Source organism: Enhydra lutris, unplaced genomic scaffold (assembly GCF_002288905.1).
Source record: "Enhydra lutris kenyoni isolate GAN:26980312 unplaced genomic scaffold, ASM228890v2 scaffoldscaffold33, whole genome shotgun sequence".
NCBI lineage: Eukaryota > Metazoa > Chordata > Mammalia > Carnivora > Mustelidae > Enhydra > Enhydra lutris.
The window spans coordinates 8,916,061-8,933,808 of record NW_019154117.1 but is presented as its reverse complement, the minus strand read 5'-3'; the positions used below and the strand labels follow the sequence as shown (position 1 = coordinate 8,933,808).

Sequence of the window (17,748 nt, the reverse complement as noted above, 5' to 3'; positions counted from 1 at the left end):
AAACGGGGCCCCGGACCAAATAATGCCGGACTGTTCGAGTGGCAAAGGAATAGGGTGGCTAGGTGACTGAAGGAGGAAAGGAAGTCTCCTTAGTAGTGGGAATGACCCCCCCCCAAAATCTGTTTTGAGAACTGTTCATTTCCTTTAAAAAAAAAAATCCTTTACTCCCAAGTTACTTATACGCCCTAGTTACCCTGACCGTTTGGAGAAAATTGGGAGTCGTGTCTGGAAAAAAGTCCATGGTCTCTTCACTCCCAAGAGACCCGAAGATTTCCCCGCGAAAGTTCCCAGGTTCAGTGTCATTTTAGACCCTCCTTGTCTTTACGTGAAGGGACAGCCAACATCCCACTTCCCAGCCCCTGGCCCCCAGGGGTTCCGGTGACCTCGGCCTCCAATCCTGAGAGCTTATGAAGTTCCTTCCAGCTGTAGTGTTTTAGGGTTTGTTTTCCTAGAGAAGGTTGGAAGCAGAGGGCTTGAGGTGGGGGATGGGGGTGAGAGGCGCCCGAGGGGTCTGTGCTGACGCAGCTTTGTGGGGAAGCCTCCCAGGGGTAGTACTCTAGCATTAGGGTTTCCTGCCCACGCCCCACCAGCAAGCTAGCATCCAGCGATCCCCAACTCTAGGACTAGTCCGATAAGAAGGAGGGCTAAGGGCTTCAAGGGAAACGCTCCCAACCGGGTTCCCTTTATAATCCTCCTCCCTTCCCGGAATCACCCTATGGGCGGAGGGTTGGCCGCCAGGACGCCTGGCGACCCTTTACTTGAATTCACAGCAAACACAGAGGGACGTTTTCCTGTTGCTTGTTTGCTTTCAGGGCAGTGCAGAGAAAAACGGCCTCCCCGAGGGGAAAAGGGGCGCTGTGCCGCCGAAGGGTTGGCCATTGCTGAGGAATCGCCCCGAATTCGACTCGCCCGACCTCCAAGAGATGAGCTCAGTGTGCTCTCAGGAGCCTGCGGAAAGAAGGCTTGGGAATGCCGTCTCCCCCTGCTTTGCACGGAACCTTTGTGCTCCCTGCACCGCCTCACCCTCCTGTTTTTGTTTCTTTGTTTACTTGCGTGTGTTTGTGTTTGCTTAGGCTTCCCGGCGCATTGCTGGCGTCTGCATTAGGCCAAACCGGTACTAGTAGATCAGAGACACGCCGGCAACAGTTTAAACAAAGTGTGATGCGGACCCGGGGGCACGGGCGCGCTTCCAGTCCCAGCCAAAGACGCTGGGGTGGGGGGAGGGGAGAACGGCCCCATCTCTCATCCGTAACTCAGTCACTGAGTCTGCGGGGGTTTGAGTGAGGTGACTCCAGATCTCGGTTTGGTGGCATGGTGGCTGTTGGGCAGAGCGGAGCGGGGATCCTCACATCTGCTAACTCGTGGGGCGCGAACGCGGCTCCTCCGTCCGCTCTCGGAAGGGTTAGACCCGGCTCTTAAGCAAATCTTCCACAAGAGCACTTCCGGGCCTTTCAGGACAGAAACTGTTCTTCACTAAAACCTGGGGAGGAGGGTAGAGAAACAGAATCAAACGCCAGAGAGGGAGGACTGTTTTTTTGAAATAGCCTGCAAAATGGGTGGTCATCCTTGGGCCAGCAGGTTTTCATCAACATTCATTTTACTCCACAGCAGCAAAAGAGAAAAAAAAAATGTTGCAAAAGGAAATCAAGGAAACCAAAATTTCCCGAACCAATTCCACCGCCCTAACCCAATGGTACTCGCCAGCGGCCGCACGGCCGGACTCGCCCCAATTTAAAACCCTCTCGGCTCTGGCCAGGTCCCGAGCGCACCCGCAACGCTCGACTAGGCTCCGGATCTCGGGGAGCCCTCCCTGCGGCCAAGCGTGGGCTTGAAAGCGGCCTCGGGCTGGGTGCCGCCAGGGCAGGCCTGCGGGGCGAGAGAGGAGGTTGGGGGGGGGGGACGAAGGGGCCTTACTGGCCTACGGGCACCCCCACCCTCACTGCGGCTGGTCCACCTCTAACCCGCCCCGAGGGCACCGCCAAGTCCCGGAGCGCCGCTGTCCGGCAAAGCGTAGGCAGCTTGGAGCAGGGGGCCGTGAGCGCCCCCGCCAGAGGGGCCTGGCTGCAGGTGGCAAGGAAGGTGAAGTGCAGGGGACTCTGGGGGCGCGAGCGGAAAGGAAGGAGGAAGGCGTGGAGTGGGGTGGAGAGCGGGGAGCGCAAGGAGATCGGGACCCCGGGGGTGGGGGTGGCAGTGGGAGGGAGGAGCGGTGGGGGGAGGGCGGCGGAGGAGGTGCTGCGGCCGGCCTGCGCGCGCGGGAGCTGCAGACCAGCTGGCTCAGACCGTAGCCAGAGCTCCCGCCGGCTCTCCGCAGCCGCCGCCGCGCCTCGGCGACGGAGGACGTGCCGGCCGAGGCAGCCGCTGACGGAGGCGCGACGCGCGTGGGATTGCCGAGCACCCTTGGGAGGCTGAGGCTGCGGGCGCCGCGGGATCCGTGAAGACAGCGGCTGCACCTCCCGCCGTCTCGGAGCGCACGCGGCCGCCGGGGCTGCGGGACCGAGGAGCGCTCCGCCCGCCGGCCGCCCGGGAGCCGGCCTCGCTGCCCCGCGGTCCAGCGCCCCCTGGCCCGCTGCCGCAGCCAGCCCGCCTGCTCTCCCTGGAGCCCGGGACATGAACGGCTACGGCTCCCCCTACCTGTACATGGGCGGCCCGGTGTCGCAGCCGCCGCGGGCGCCCTTGCAGCGCACGCCCAAGTGCGCGCGCTGCCGCAACCACGGCGTGCTGTCCTGGCTCAAGGGCCACAAGCGCTACTGCCGCTTCAAGGACTGCACCTGCGAGAAGTGCATCCTCATCATCGAGCGGCAGCGGGTCATGGCCGCGCAGGTGGCGCTGCGCCGGCAGCAGGCCAACGAGAGCCTCGAGAGCCTCATCCCGGACTCGCTGCGCGCCCTGCCCGGACCCCCGCCGCCGGGGGACGCCGCCGCCGCCCCGCAGCCGCCGCCGACCTCGCAGCCGTCTCAGCCGCCGCCGCCGCCGCCACCGCGGCCTGCCGTCGAGCTGGCTGCGGCCGCCGCGCTGCGCTGGGCAGCGGAGCCCCAGGCCGGGGCGTTGCAGGCGCCCCTCGCCAAGCCAGGTAAGAGTGTGTGCGGGCGGGAGCCGGGCGCGGCGCGTCGGCGAAAACTTTGCAGCGGTCGCGGCGGCTTTGGCTGGGAGGCCCGCGGGAAGTGTCAGGCCTTACCGCCCCGCTCTCGCCGAGCCGGTTCTCACTGTCCGGGCGCAGGCCGGCCTTCGGTTCGACCCGCAGCCGGCACAGCCCAGGCACCCGCGGGCAAGCGCCTCGGGCGAGGCAAACGGCGGGCGGGACTGGGCGTCGGGCTCGCCGAACGCCTTTTCCGGGGGAACGTGGCCGCCGCCGCCGGCAGATAAAGAGGTCGAAGCAGGACCAAGTTAAAACCCACGCGGGCACACAGCCCACTGCGCGGCCGGGCTTTTCTGTCTGCGGCCATAGAGGGCCTTGCCTTGGGAGGTTGGGACAGACAGGGGCAGGTCACTCTAGCCTAGGCCAAGGTTTGGCCGAGTCCGAGCTGGGCCTGCTTCTGTGGCCCCAGGAAGCCGGAGTGAACCCGAAGCCTTTCTAGTAAGGCACGGACTATGGCTTCCAGCTTCTTGTGATGTGTGGAAGGAAGCCCTATTTAGAAGCTCGGTGAAATGGACCAGAAAGCTTCCTGAACTGGTATGGGGGACCCCAAATCTGGCGCACCCAGCTCTTACAGATCTCAGATCTTTGAACGCAGTTTCTCAGGCTGCCCTCAGCGGTCTCTTTGGTCTAAAGAAGTACAAGTGAAACTTGTCATCCGGCGGGGAAGAACAACTCTGTCCAGCCCTTATCCGGGGGTTCTCAGTTCTCAGGGTCATGTGGGCCTCTTGCTACCAAGCAGCAGATTGGGAGCAAGGGCTCTCTTACCTCCCCTTCAGTCGTCTCCTCCTCTGTGGGGCTACTGTAGAGAGGGTGGGTGGGGTGGTCCTGGAGGTGGGCATATTCTCACACCCCACCTCCCTGCTTCCATCTGCTTCCTCTCTCCGGGCCACAGACCCCGAATGAGTGTCTTTCCTCCTGGGGCATCTCTAGCTTGCTGTCCTGCCCAGCGCAAGTGCTCCTGTGATTTTAGGCTCTTGGAGTTCAGTGGACACGTATTTGATGTTTCCCTTGGACCCGACCAAGTGTACACAGGTAAAAAGCACATCTTCCCAGGAAGGGGAGTAGGGGCTATACTGAAATTTGGCGAGCGCAGGCCCTGGAAGGGCCAGAGGCCTCTTGTAGGTGGACCTCTGATAGAGCTTCTGGTAACACCACCTTTCCCCCCCAAAAGACACTGCCCTTGGCTTCTGGAGAGACGCCTTCAGGAGCAGACTCACTGATGAGGGGATAGGCAGCCTGGCTGGCACAGGTCTGTCGGCTGTCCTGTTGCTCAGTTACGCTCTGCAGGCTTGAAGCCCTGAGAATATCTATGTGAAGAGGAGGACTGGGCATTAGTGGACAGAGGACAGTTTGCTGAACTTGGATTTTGTGGATATTTAATCCAAAGTAGGGTATAAGCATAAATGCGAGTAATGAGCAGCCCCCATCCCCCATGCCTTGGCGATCTTTTGTCCGTCTCCTCTCTTTGTATTTATACATTTGCCGTAGAGGCAGGGGAGGCGGGGAGAAAGAAAGGTCACAAAGATTCTATTTGCTTTTCTCCTTTAAGTTAGGACAAGTAACCAGGAGGGTTGTGTCTCCGTTCTAGAAGTTGACCCATGCCAGTAACTTTTCTTAACCTTTCCGTTTCCAGTTTTCCCTGGCTCCGTTTCCCCAGCAGCCTAGCAGGAGTCAGCGAGTCTGTCCCCTCGGTAGGATTGTGCATTGGCCGTCTGTCTGGAGGCACCCCGGGGGCATTGGGTTCGGGAGTCTTTGTCCAAAGGGGATTCTTTCACACCCTGTGGTCTTCAAACCGGTCTTTGGGGTAGCCAGAGTTCAAGGCTTCTAAAGAGTCGCAAAACCAAAACAACCGGGGGAGGAGGGGTCCTGAGAGCAGGAAGGAAGGCAGGAGGGGTAGCGGCTGCAGTAGTGGGCTTTGGGGAAATCGAAGAGGGAGACGGATTTCAACTGGAGAAACCAGCCCTGGTGCGCTCCCTCTTCCTCCAGACCAATTATTTGGGGATAGGCTGAGCCTTCCGAATCGAAAACAGTAATTGAAAAGGAGACCAGGCTTTGGGGCACGCGAGGCATCAGGAACTAAAAGCCCAGTTTCCAACTCTTCATTCCTCAGACTCCATACTTTGCACATTCATTTATATAACTTTTGCTCTCTTCTTTCAACGGGTTCGACCCCGTAGTTCCATGCTTTTAAAAAGCAGCCGATCACCAATCCAAAGGTGGGAGGAGGCAGGAGAAAAACAGATAATGCTTCCCATTAGGAAAGCAAGCCTACAGATGGACCTGTTCCATGCATTGCTTCATATGGAGGAAGCCCATTTGGGGTTTAAGTTAGGGAAGACTGTCTAGTGTGGAGACCGGTTGCTGTTTGTATCATGCCTTTTTGTGGCTCTTCTTGTAATGTATTTATGAGTAACATACTATGCGAATTCAGCAGCCTATGGGATACTCCTGGACAAGTAGCTCTCTGCATTTAGAGAACTAAGAGACACTCTGTTAGAATAGTAGGTCCAGGGGCGCCTGGGTGGCTCAGTGGGTTAAAGCCTCTGCCTTCGGCTCGGGTCATGATCCCAGGGTGCTGGGATCGAGCCCTGAGTTGGGCTCTCTGCTCGGTGGGGAGCCTGCTTCCTCCTCTCTCTCTCTCTGCCTGCCTCTCAGCCTGCTTGTGATCTCTGTCTGTCAAATAAAAAAAGAGAAAAAAAAAGAATAGTAGGTCCACGTGTACTTAAGTTCACAGACCATTAGGCACCTCCATGTCTCGTGGTGCATTATAGGCATGTGTTTGTTGTGATATCTGTTCCAAAAATGCCGCTGGTTTTTTTTTTGCAAAGGGCCTCTTTAGTGCATAGCTATGGACACAGAGGCTTTTTTGCTGCTGGGTACAAACACAGGTGCACAAACTCAGGAGTCTCTCCCTCTCCAGAAATCTTTGAGAAACCCGCTCGCCCTAGAGAAGTGTATGTTTCTTGGGCACTGCTGGAAGAAAAACATCCATTGGGGGAGTGACACGGTCACACCACAATTCAGTTGTGTTGCTGAAAGAAATCTCTATCCCAAAATTCCGCTTCAGATTCTTTAAAGGAATGGGGGTTATTTTATCTAACAGTGGAGGACGCTGAGCATTCCTGTCAATGTGGCCGTGGCCTTCAGGAAACTTTGCATACTCTAACGTTATGACTTCCAGTTCTGGACTGGAGCGTTCTCTTCCTTCTGGGTGTGCATTTCCCATGCTCTTTGATTATCGTTTAGGACTGACCTCATAGTATTCGGTCTTGATTGAGCCCCAAATTCTAATTTAAGCTTCTTTGTACCACTGACTCACTTATTCTCCTAAATTCCCTCTTTGTCCTCTTCACCCTCTCCCCCTGCCTCCTCCCTCATGAAAATATCATGGGAAGTGTGAACCTTCTTCAGCTCTTAGTGTATCTGAGTCAGCAGCTTCAACCAGCCAAGCCAGCCTTTCAGGACGTGGGCTCAAGAGCTGAGGCAAGTTAAGGGTCACGACCAAGGTGAGGAGCTTAAGTTACATTCCTGTGTTCTCCTCCCTTCCCCCACCCCAGCTTTTCCCCCAGGAGCGTGTCCTGTGTCCCCCCAGGGCTGTGCAAGGAAAGACCTGTGGCTATAGAGTCTTCCTACATTTGTCTACACAATAAGTAGGTGCACAGGTTCTTTGAAATGCTCTTAAAGGAAAAAGAAATCAAAAACAGCATATTTGGTTAGGAACCGAACAGGATCAGATAGGACAGAAGGAGCTCCTTTTCTGTGTTTCTCCTGAATAGGAGCAAACAGGAGATCTGTAGGGAGAAAAGAACAGTGTGGAAAACTGTCTTTAAATAATTTTACCTCTTGCGGACTCCTCTTAGCAACTTAGTGCTGGCTCTGTGTGTTTTTTTTGACCCAGCTTGATTGAGTCCTGTTCCATCTTCTTCCTAATATTTAATTTTACTGTATTTATTTATTTATGTATTTGAAGAAGAGACAGAGGCCCCTGCAAGTGTAATGATTGTTGCCCGATCACTGGTCCAGGACAGAATAGGAAACTCTGGTGATCATAGGCTAAAAGAAAACGAAAAAGAGGGAAAGACTTCAAAGTCATTCATCAAGCGTAGTTATGAATTTAAATAAAAACGGGGGCGGGGGAGTCTGGTTATTTAGGACAGCTCGACCTGGGGCGAGGAGCCTGACTCACAGTTGCCCTTTGAAACAGGAACACCGACCCAATGCAGAGGATCTCGCGGTCCCCTACTCCTGGTCCCTCGCAAACCTTTCCCCGGGGCTGGTGCAGGAGGTGGGTGGGTGGGTGGGAGGGAAGACGCAGGGCGCCCAGCTAGGGGGACATGAACGTGCAGGCGGTGGGCCCGGGGCAGCGTCTGGGAGGGGGCTCCCACCCCGCGGCACCCATGCCTGCGCTTTCCTCTCGGAGGGCAGCAGAACGGGCACCCCTGGAAAGGTGTGCGCAGCGGCGGCGGCATGGCCGCCCTGGACCGCTGTCCCCTACCACCCGGTCCGGGTCCCGGGGACACTGCAGGCGGCGGCTCGGCCCGCTCCCAGGCCAGCCGCACCTTCCCGGGCTGCTTCGGGTGCCGCGGGCTCCCTCCGGGCTCACGGGGCCGCGAGGGCAGGGCCGGGTTGCTGCGCGCTGCCGGGGAGAAGCCGGCGGCCCCTCCGCGCCCTTCCCGCTCCGTCCCTGCTGCCGCCCCGGCTTCGGTGGCCGGCCAGACCGACCACAAAAGCGTGCACTCAGGCAAACCAAAAACAGGGTGTCACTATTGCCCGGGGCACACTTCGACTGAAAAACTAACAGTACTCATCTGAAGTTCAAATTTAACTGGGCGTCCTGCCGTTTTGTCCGGCAACGCTAGGCCCAGGCAGTCCCCCCTCCCCAGCCCCAGTCACCCCGAAGGGCGCCCCTGGGGGTGGGGTGGCTCCAGTGCGTCCACCAGCTTCTTACTGTCCGTGGGGGCCCTCCTGTCCCTCTGGCGGCACCAGGACAGGGCTGGCAGGAAAGAGGAGCGCGCTGTCCGCGTCTGGGAACCGCAGGTCCGCTGCCAGCCAAGAGCGAACCCCCCCACCCCAGCTCCCCAGCTCATTCCTCTGGGTTATAAATCTGAGGGATAGCCGGGCTCTGGACTTACACAACCAACTTTTCTTTTCCCTGATGGATGAGCTCCCGGGTTTAAAAGATTACAGTAATCACAGGAGGACAGTGTAAATCGAATCCGATAGCAATAACTTTCGGGGAAGGTCAGGCTCAAGTGAAATGTTACCAAGCAACAGGCATTTTGTTTGCAAAATACAATCAAAGAGCACTGATGAGAAATTCTTCCTGCCGCCAGTCAGCACTTTCTGCTAACAGCTTTACAGAGAGAAAGTGAGTACATCTTCATAAATCAAGGTCCCCGGAGGACTTGGAGCCCCTTTCTGGAAATGCTGCTCCTCTTCCTGACGGGTGTGTGTGTGTGGAGGTTGGAGCTCCTAATCTGTTTGCCTGCCTGTTTGCCTTCCTCCCCTCTTGTTTTCCTCCTTTCTTTGGCTTTTTAACCTGCTCTGGCTCCTCAGGTCTCTGGATTTCCATGCCGCGTCCCACGTGGGCCTCGAACTGGGCTCCCGTGCATGCTCTTGGCAGAGATGGGGGCCTGACTAGTGAACAGCGGGTCGGTCCTCCCAGGTCCCTCACCCTGGGATTACATCCTGTCACTCTCCAGTCCCACAGGCTTGTCCGAGCGCTGCAGACTTCTCCAAAGAAACTAATGGGAAAGGAAAACCTGTATGGGTTTTTGTTCCCTTTTGATTTTATCATTAAACAGCTATTTTAAAAAATGAACACAATCAACTACCGATTTACCAGTATTATGGAAAACGGAACGTTCAGAATGGGTCAGTTCTGTACTGAATCTCTGATTTCTTTTTTGGATGGCAACGACTAGGCAGGAGTACATTTTATGAAGCTGGGATTAGGCTTCTGCTCCCCCCCCCCACTGTTTAGTACTTTTATTAGTTCACTATGTGTGTTTGTTGCAACCATTGTCTCTACACGGGAATGTTTACAGCAGTATGAACTCTGTGAATACGCCCTAGTCCGCCCAGCTGCTGGCTTTTGAGTTACTGGCTGTGTTTCAATGTAAAATTTGACCAACCACGCAGGTAACGTGGAACTTTTACAGAAGAAGATTTATACTGTGAGCGTCTCAGGGACCAAGAGGCAATGTTTTGATCAGCTCTGTATTGTCTTACATAATACATTGCCTGGGCACATAGTAAGAGATGTAAGGGTTTTTGTTAAATGGATGGATGAATGAATAGCCAGCTGCATTTTTATCAGTTCCGAATAGACTTGGAGATTTATAGGTCATTTTCCTCCTGCTTCTTGAAAAGTGCTCCTGAGTCACCGAAGGGGTCAAAACTAAATTCTTGTAAGACCTACAAAGTCCACAGTTGTGAGTCTTATTTCCTTAAGTCTGACCTTTCTATACCAATGTTCCCCCACAAATATTGATCCTGAGGAAGCATCCCGTGTTGTTAACGATTTTTTAAAAAGCAAAGCATGACAACTGTGTACTTTTCACAAGTCCCCCCACCCCTCAACCCAGGAAGAAAAAGAAAGATTTTCCACTGATGCTCATTCCCTGTTGTACTTAAGATTTTCAGCCACTCAGGGTTTTTTTAATGAGTCAGCACTTCCAGTGTGAGATAAAGATAATAGAAAATGTAAAAAAGTGTGTCTCCGGTTAGTGTTCTGACAGGGCATTGGTCTCTTCTAGAAGCACTGTCCTGCTTGGGCTCCTTCCTGTCATTGCTGTAAGATTTGTGTGCTTAGAAAACCACCCATCAGGGAACAGTTAGAGGTGTGTCCCCAAAGCTCGTCAACAGTAGAGGACATACAGTCCATGTTCCAAACTGTGTGACATGACTTCAGAAGGGAAAAAAAAAAAAAGTTCAGTTACTTTTGTACTAGGAAACATTCCTCTCTATACCAATGCTTTTGTATTTTCATTCAAGATAATATTTTGGTTTTTTTTTTAAGATTTTGTTTATTCATTTGACAGAGATCACAAGTAGGCAGAGAGTCAGGCAGAGAGAGAAGGAAGCAGGCTCCCTGCTGAGCTCAATCCCAGGACCCTGAGATCATGACCTGAGCCCAAGGCAGAGGCTTTAACCCACTGAGCCACCCGGGAGCCCCTGGGTTTTACAGATATAATTGAATAGAATGGATAAAACCCACCACATTCACGTCTGAGAGATTCTCCATTTTTATGTGTATGTTTATTCCACATATGTGGTAGGCTTCCCCAAAATATTTGTAAAGAATACCTAGGTTGTTTTTTTTTTTTTAATATGTGACTACATTTTCGCATAAAAACGTCCTCTAAAGGAGGAAAGATTTTGCAAACTGTAGTTTTAGATTGGAAGTTACTTTTGTGTGAGAGTTAAGTTTCTCTCCCTTGTTAAAGTCTGTAGTGAAAGGGAAAAAGAAGTCTTGTAGCTATCTTCAGGCTGATGTATGTATTTTCTGAAGTTGGTAGTATTATTGTTGATAGAAAAAGTTTCCTTCTTAATCATATCTCTCCTTCTTTTACATACTTTGACCTGAGTGAAGGGTTTAGTTCCTGGGTGGCTGGGAATATTTCTCTATCATGAAAAATATGAACTTGAAGAGTGAGTAGTAAGATTTTTCAAATTCCTGGATGTTTAAACATGAGAAACAGCAGACTGTATCACTTTCAGTAGGGGATTTGGAATTTCCCATGAAATTGGTTTCTTTCTACTTTTTGGGTAGAAAGTCTGGGTATCTGCACGCATATTCTGGGGGTAAAAATGTTATCAGTTGGAGTATATTCTTACTCTCTATGTTCTAGGAATTAGTGTGTCAGTTTCAAGAAGAAAGAAGGTAAAGTGTCTGGGGGACCATTTCCCTTTTCATTCTGTTGGTTGGCAGTGTCACATTTCTGTATCTAGAAAGGCCTTTCTTTGTGTTTTAAGCCAACATGAACATTTTATAAAGTTCATTTTGGGGGGGGGAACCCTAGAGATATAAAGCAACACCTGTTATTAAATTACACGTTATTGCTGGGCTCGAAACCCACCCTCTATAATTACTAGTAAAGTCTGTATTTATAGAATAATGTACAGTACATCTAGTTTAGGTACAACAGGTCAACCACTAGTAGGTCCTGCCACAAAATCACGTGGGCTCCAAGCTCTGCCCTTCAGAAATGGTGGTGGTGAGGAAGGATTCTTGGCACAAGGTGAGAGGCTAGTCTACTCTTGCCCAGGTTTGCAACCCCAGCAGCCTGGGCTGGGGACAGGGATCCTGCTCCCCCCAACAGCCTGGGCCAAGACTTTATGGGCTGATTCCGAGCAGGAGAGCATTGGCTGTGCCCCACTCCTTGGTTCCTTCAAGGTCTCCTGTCCTCCCTCTGAATGTAGTATGAAGAGTACTGAGCTCAGGTGCTTGGAATGTCCTGAATTTGTAGATTTGATTCCTGGGACACCCTGTTCACTTTCTTCACCATGTGCCCCTAGCCTGGACACCAAGCTGGAGAGGCCAGCCCGACTTAAACCTGAGAAGAGAGCGTGGATGAGTCAGCACCACTACCAGAGAAGCAGCCAGAAGCATGTGCTGCTCCTGGCTTGCCACTATGCCACTGTGGGGTGGGGGGAGGGCAACGGGGAACCAAGAAAATCAGAAAGGTAGGGTTTTTTTGCAGGCTGGGGGTTCCCAGCTGGTGAACAAGCTGGCCCATATGCGATTGTCCTGTGGCCTCTTCTGCAGAACAGGAACACAGGTACCAAGGTGGAATCTTGCATCGTCAGATTCAGTGTCCTGTCACCCAGGATCCAGGAGACTGGGATAGTGTATCCTTGGCCATTTTGGAAAAATGGTGGATGTGTCCGATTTGTCAGAACATCGTTCTCTAGCTCCTGTCTGGCCAAACCTCTGCTCTTGGAATCACTTTCTTCTGGAGCCTGGCATGTTCTGTGAAACAGTGAATTTGGTGATAGACCTCAACACATTTTCCATAAATGGAAAACTTATTTTCCATTTGGCAGCTCATACGAGGTGGGAAAATTATATCATATCATATCATGTCATATCGTATTATATTTCATTTTATTTTTAAGGTAAACTCTACCCTTAACATGAAGCTTGAACCTGGAGATCAAGAGTCAAGTACTCCATAGGCTGAGCTGGCCAGACACCCTGGGAAAAATTATCTTTTAGCATAGGAAGCCATTTTTAGGTTCACTTATTTAAAAAACAGCTAGGTTTTGAGCTTCCTGGCTGTACTTATGCACCTTTTATTTCCTAGAAGAACCAGTTGTTTCTCTTGCTTTCCAAAAAAAGTTACCGTCCCTTACACTGCGGTGGCACTGTGTGTCCTATTTCTTTCTCTCTCTCTTGTTTTTAATTATGGTAAAATATACATACAATAAAATTTACTATCTTAACCTTTTTTAAGGGCACAATGTAAGGGCACTAAATACATTCACAGTGTTGTGCCATCACCATTGTCCATTTCCAGAACTTTCTCATTATCTGAAAGCCTGTGACACAGTAAGTCCCAGTCCCTCTTCCCCGCCCCTGCTAACAATCATTCCACTTTCTGTCTCTGTGAGTTTGTGTGTCCTAGAGACCTCGTCTAAGTGGAATCCTAGAATATTGTCCTTTGTGACTAACTGACTTCACATAGCATATTCTCAAGTTTCATCCCCATCATAACATGGGTCAGAATTTCATTCCATTTTGAGACTGAATAATATTCCACTGTATATACGTGTCACGTTTTCTTTGTCCGTCTGTCCATCCGTGGACACCTGAGTTGCTCCCACCTTTGGCTACTGTGGGTGATGCTACGATGAACCTTTGTGTACAGTACGTATCCTGCTGGATAGGAAGCAAGTTCTTTCCTGGCTGTGTTTGCTTTTCTCCTTGTATGTGCATCTTCTCTGCCCAACGAGCTAAGTCCCCCCAGGTGGGGACCAGTCTTAGACTTCCTGGTATTTTTCACCTCCTTTTTTTCTGTTTCCCTCAGTATCTTGCATATTACAGGGATGCAAATACTTGATACTGATAAGACTAGGTAAAGAAAGCTTAGAGGTACACAGTATTTAAAGCACAATTTTATTTCAATATTTACCTGGGGCGTGTCTTTGACTTGTTTTCCCAGGCTCCACTGAGGAGGGGGGCGAAGTCCAGTCGTGTGTTGAGGTCAGTGCTGGGTGAACGCACAGTCCCTGTCCACTAATTTTCCAGTGCTTAATAATAGAGTAAGCGCTAGGAGGTACGGACCGGTCAGGAGCCAGGATAATGTAGATAGGTCTGCCAATTAGAATGTGAATCTGTAGAAACTTTTTTGTTGTGGCTTTTCTCTCTTGGATTAAGAACAAATACCTGTTCACTGAGGAGATGGCATCAGGGTTCCCTGTCCTGGGGAGTTGCAGGAGGGAAGATGGCAAACGTCTCTTACAAAAATAGGTCTTGAGCACGTCCCAGAAGTGTTGCAGAAAGCAAAGTTGGCTTGTATTTCTGGGCCACGGATGACCCCTGCATAGAAACCTTGTATTGGAAAAAGCGGTAGTTTACTTAAAATGCAGATTTGGGTTAAGTGTGAATTTATATCAGACTTAAGACTGCAGATCGTACTGATAAAAGTTTAAGCCTGTTTTAAAATGCATTTACCGTTGCCAGACACTTACTGGTTGCTTTGTGAAGAATCAACATTTTGTTTTTCCTTTATATTGAAGATAAATCCCATATTAGAAGAATGTTCCTAAATGGGCCTTTGTTTAAGGCTTTGGAACAAACAATACATTGGAGGAGGGAGATTTTTGGAGCTGCAGTGATGAAATGTCACCGCTGGCTTTCTAAGTACAGTCAGGTGTGCCCACAGAGAAGGCCACAAGGAAGCCATTCAGGCTGGGCTCTAGAAAACACAGGCAGACCCAATGTTTACAACCTGACAACTGGGTCATTAATAATTTTCATCTTTAGATCAGTTACACTGGCTCTGAGTAGAGAAAAGGATAAAAGTCTACTTGCATCTAGTGTGCTAGTAAAGAATACGTCCTTTTATTATAAAGGTCTGTTGGCATTTCCTACTGCAGGCAAATCCAGGCTACTCGCTTCTGCCTGCTTGGCACTGTGATACCAGCCCTTTTGGGGGGGGCGATGTCTTAGGTCAAAATGCTAAATTTGGAACTGTTCTAGTTTCCAGCAAATCTTCCAAAAATCTTGGGATGCTTCCCCCCCCCCCTTTGGTATAATTCAAGAAGGTGTCTTTCAGTCCTTTCCATGAACCTTACTAATAAAACAGTTCATGAAATGGTTTTACCTCTTTACCCCTACCGTCCTGGAGTTATGGGCTCCTTGTTTCATGGGTGGGTCATGCCCCTGTGCAATTTGACAGATCTCTCCAGCCATTTCCTCCCTGTCCTGTGACCTGCCCTGCCATTCAGAATTCACAGCTGGTTTTGCTTGACCCCTAGTGCAAGGTGCGGGACCCAGGTCTGTCACTCCCTGGAGTGGCTTTGTAAGAAAGATTTCAGTGAAGAGAGGACTCTTTCTGGCACTTCTACTGATTAGTTATTGTGCCAGGTAACCCGAAGAAACATAGGACCAGTTCACAAGATCTGTGTAATGCAAAATCTGCCTATGGGAAATGGATTTATAATGTGAAAATCCCCTTCTATGGATAAAGGTTCCTGCACCCGCTGCTGACGTCCCTGGGTAACACCAGCCCCCTCGTTTGCAGAAAAAGAACCAGAAGACAAACCTGAGCTCATTTTCCCGTTCTTCCCTGGGCTGCGTTGATCCCTAAACCTGCAGAGGTCCCTAGTTAGATCGTGACTGCTATGACAGCTACATCTTTTATGGTTATAGGTACCTGATCCCTGTTCTGTGTTCAAGGCAAGCCTCTCTGTGCACATCAGTCTGAGAAATCACTCCAATTTCTAGATTTTTATGTAGTCTGCCCCCTCCCCCCACATTGGCCAATGAGGTGGTTTGGATTCTTCTTAAAGGCTTTCGGAACAGGGGGTGCCTGCCTGGCTCAGTCCTAGAGCCTGTGACTCTTGATCTCAGGGTCATGAGTTCAAGCTTCACATTCGGTGTAGCGATGACTTAAAGAAAAAAAGGAAGAACGAAAAGAAAAGGAAAGATAAAGAAAGGCTTCCCGTGTGTTGACACCCACCCAGTGGCGTCTGCCTTCCAAACGGCCTGTGTACGGCTCTCCCCCAGCACATCTGTTCCTCTTCATGCACGCCGGGACAGGATTAACCCAGCTGTTCTCTGCTTTTCAGACTTGACAGAAGAGCGGCTGGGGGACAGCAGCTCCGCCGACAACACGGAGACCTTCAGCGACAAAGACGCCGACCAGAGGAGCTCCCCAGATGTGGCCAAAAGCAAGGGCTGCTTCACCCCGGAGAGCCCCGAGATCGTGTCCGTGGACGAGGGGGGCTACGGGGTGCAGAAAAACGGAGGCAACCCGGAGAGCCGCCCGGACAGCCCCAAGTACCACGGGGAGCAGAACCACCTGCTGATTGAGGGTCCCTCGGGGACCGTGTCCCTGCCCTTCAGCTTGAAGGCCAACCGGCCGCCCCTGGAAGTGTTGAAAAAGATCTTCCCCACCCAGAAGCCCACGGTGCTGGAGCTCATCCTGAAGGGCTGCGGCGGGGACCTGGTGAGCGCCGTGGAGGTCCTGCTGTCCAGCCGCTCCTCTGTCGCTGCGGCCGCTGCGGAGCGGGCAGCCGAGCCCGAGGGGCTGGTGCTGCCCTCCAACGGCCACATCTTTGAACACAGCCTGAGCTCCTACCCCATCTCCTCCTCCAAGTGGTCGGTGGGCTCGGCCTTCAGGGTCCCGGACACGCTGAGGTTTTCCGCCGACTCCAGTAACGTTGTCCCCAACCCCTTGGCCGTGCCCCTGCAGCATCCTTTCCCCCAGCCGCCCCGCTACCCGCTGATGCTGCGGAATACTTTGGCCAGGAACCAGTCGAGCCCCTTTTTGCCCAACGACGTGACCCTGTGGAACACCATGACCCTGCAGCAGCAGTACCAGCTGAGGTCCCAGTACGTGGGCCCCTTCCCCGCCAACTCGGCCGGCGTCTTCCGGAGCTCGCCCGTCCTCCCCGCGCGCGCCCCCGAGGACCCCCGCATCTCCATCCCCGACGACGGCTGCCCAATCGTGGCCAAGCAGCCCCTCTACACCGAGGAGGACTATGACGAGAGGTCCGACTCCTCAGACTCTAGAATACTCAACACGTCCTCCTAAAGGCCGCTCCCTGCGGGGCGGCGTGACCAGGTGACCTTTTCTGTGCATTCGAACCCCAGCCCGCCAGGAGAGGCCGCTTCCTCTGTCCACCCTTTCCCTCTGTTTGACAAAGTGACTGTGCTTGATTCTATACCTTAGCAATAAAAAGCATAACTTATTTAATTTCTTGCACTTCATTGGAAAAAAATGCCAAATAGCTCTGCTCTGTGGCTTTAGTGCTGAATGTTTATTGTCAAAGAGAGTCTGATGCTAAGAATAGTCTTGGGAAAGCCGGGTCCAGCGCAAGGTTTATTTGGGGAGGGAAAGCTGGGGGCCAGCTTTGCTCCCAAACTCGACCCGGAATGTCCGACAAAACAGCATACTTGAATGCGGTTTTGTGAAAGAGGATTCCTCAGGATCTGTAAAAACGGAAGCAAGCGATTTCGGTCGCAAATGGACCTTATATTCTTATGCTAAAATTCCTTCTTGCATTTTAGAGAGACGCTGCACTTCAGGAGGGAGTGAACCGCTCACAAGCTTCTGTAAGCTCGGACAGTTTTCAGAGACAAACTCCATTAAGAATTCTTCTTTCCACATGGCTGAACTGAAACGTGCGTGATGTCCGTGTAAAGCCCATCCCAGCTGTGAACTGCATGACATGTATTGTGAAATGAACACAAGGTTAAGCTCTGTCAGGTGAATGTAGCATGCTGAGGGCTCTAGGAAAAAAAAATAAACTAAGGAGACGATCTTCGTTTATGTCATTTCTGCTTGTGGAAAGAGGATCTCTAAAGAGAGAAATTTGATGTAAAAGCTGCTTCCTAGCCCATCGGTCAGGGGTCAAGGGGTCTGTTGAATGGGGACATTTCTTGAGAAATATGAATGACAGCTTGGGGGCTGTGTTCAGAAAGAGGATTTCTTGTTTAAGAATAGAGCTCAGTCCAGTCCCTCCACTCCTCCCACGCTCCAGCAGATGCGTCGTGAGTGCCTAGTATGTGTGAGAGAATGCTTTTTGTCTGCTATGACCCGAGTCACCTATTGGTGAGTCCGAGGTAAGCGGGGATGATCATGCAGAGTCCCAGTCAAGAAAAAGCAAAAATGAAACAATTTGCAACGTGAGGCGTAAGTACTTAGCACTGTGCCCGACACAGAGAAAGCACTTGGTGAGAGCGATGATTGCTTCTAATTGAGCTCACTAGCTTTTGCCTTCTTGATCAGGTATTTTAAAAAACGAGTTTTCAAACAGTAATACTCAGTGGTGCCCACAATAGCCACTTCTCTTGCTACGTGTGTTCTTCAAAGTGCCTGAAAGCAAGGATGACCACTTAAGTCAGACGATAAACTCACAACGGTGGAAGGGGAAGGAGA

The 17,748-nt window shown here is 51.7% G+C and overlaps 1 protein-coding gene across 1 annotated transcript; it reads left to right on the top strand.

Annotated features, from left to right (window-relative positions):
- The first annotated feature begins 2,607 nt into the window (after positions 1-2,607).
- LOC111153480 (doublesex and mab-3 related transcription factor 3) lies at positions 2,608-16,401 on the top strand. Its single transcript, XM_022512505.1, has 2 exons — positions 2,608-3,070; positions 15,434-16,401. Exons 1-2 carry the CDS (start codon positions 2,608-2,610, stop codon positions 16,399-16,401), a joined length of 1,431 nt encoding a protein of 476 aa, XP_022368213.1.
- Positions 16,402-17,748: the final 1,347 nt, after the last annotated feature.

Bases quoted from the DNA above. Each gene is read 5' to 3' on its own strand.
- LOC111153480 (XM_022512505.1), top strand. From the start codon at position 2,608: ATGAACGGCTACGGCTCCCCCTACCTGTACATGGGCGGCCCGGTGTCG. The intron at 3,071-15,433 runs GTAAGAGTGTGT...TCTGCTTTTCAG, and splicing joins GGCGCCCCTCGCCAAGCCAG to ACTTGACAGAAGAGCGGCTG.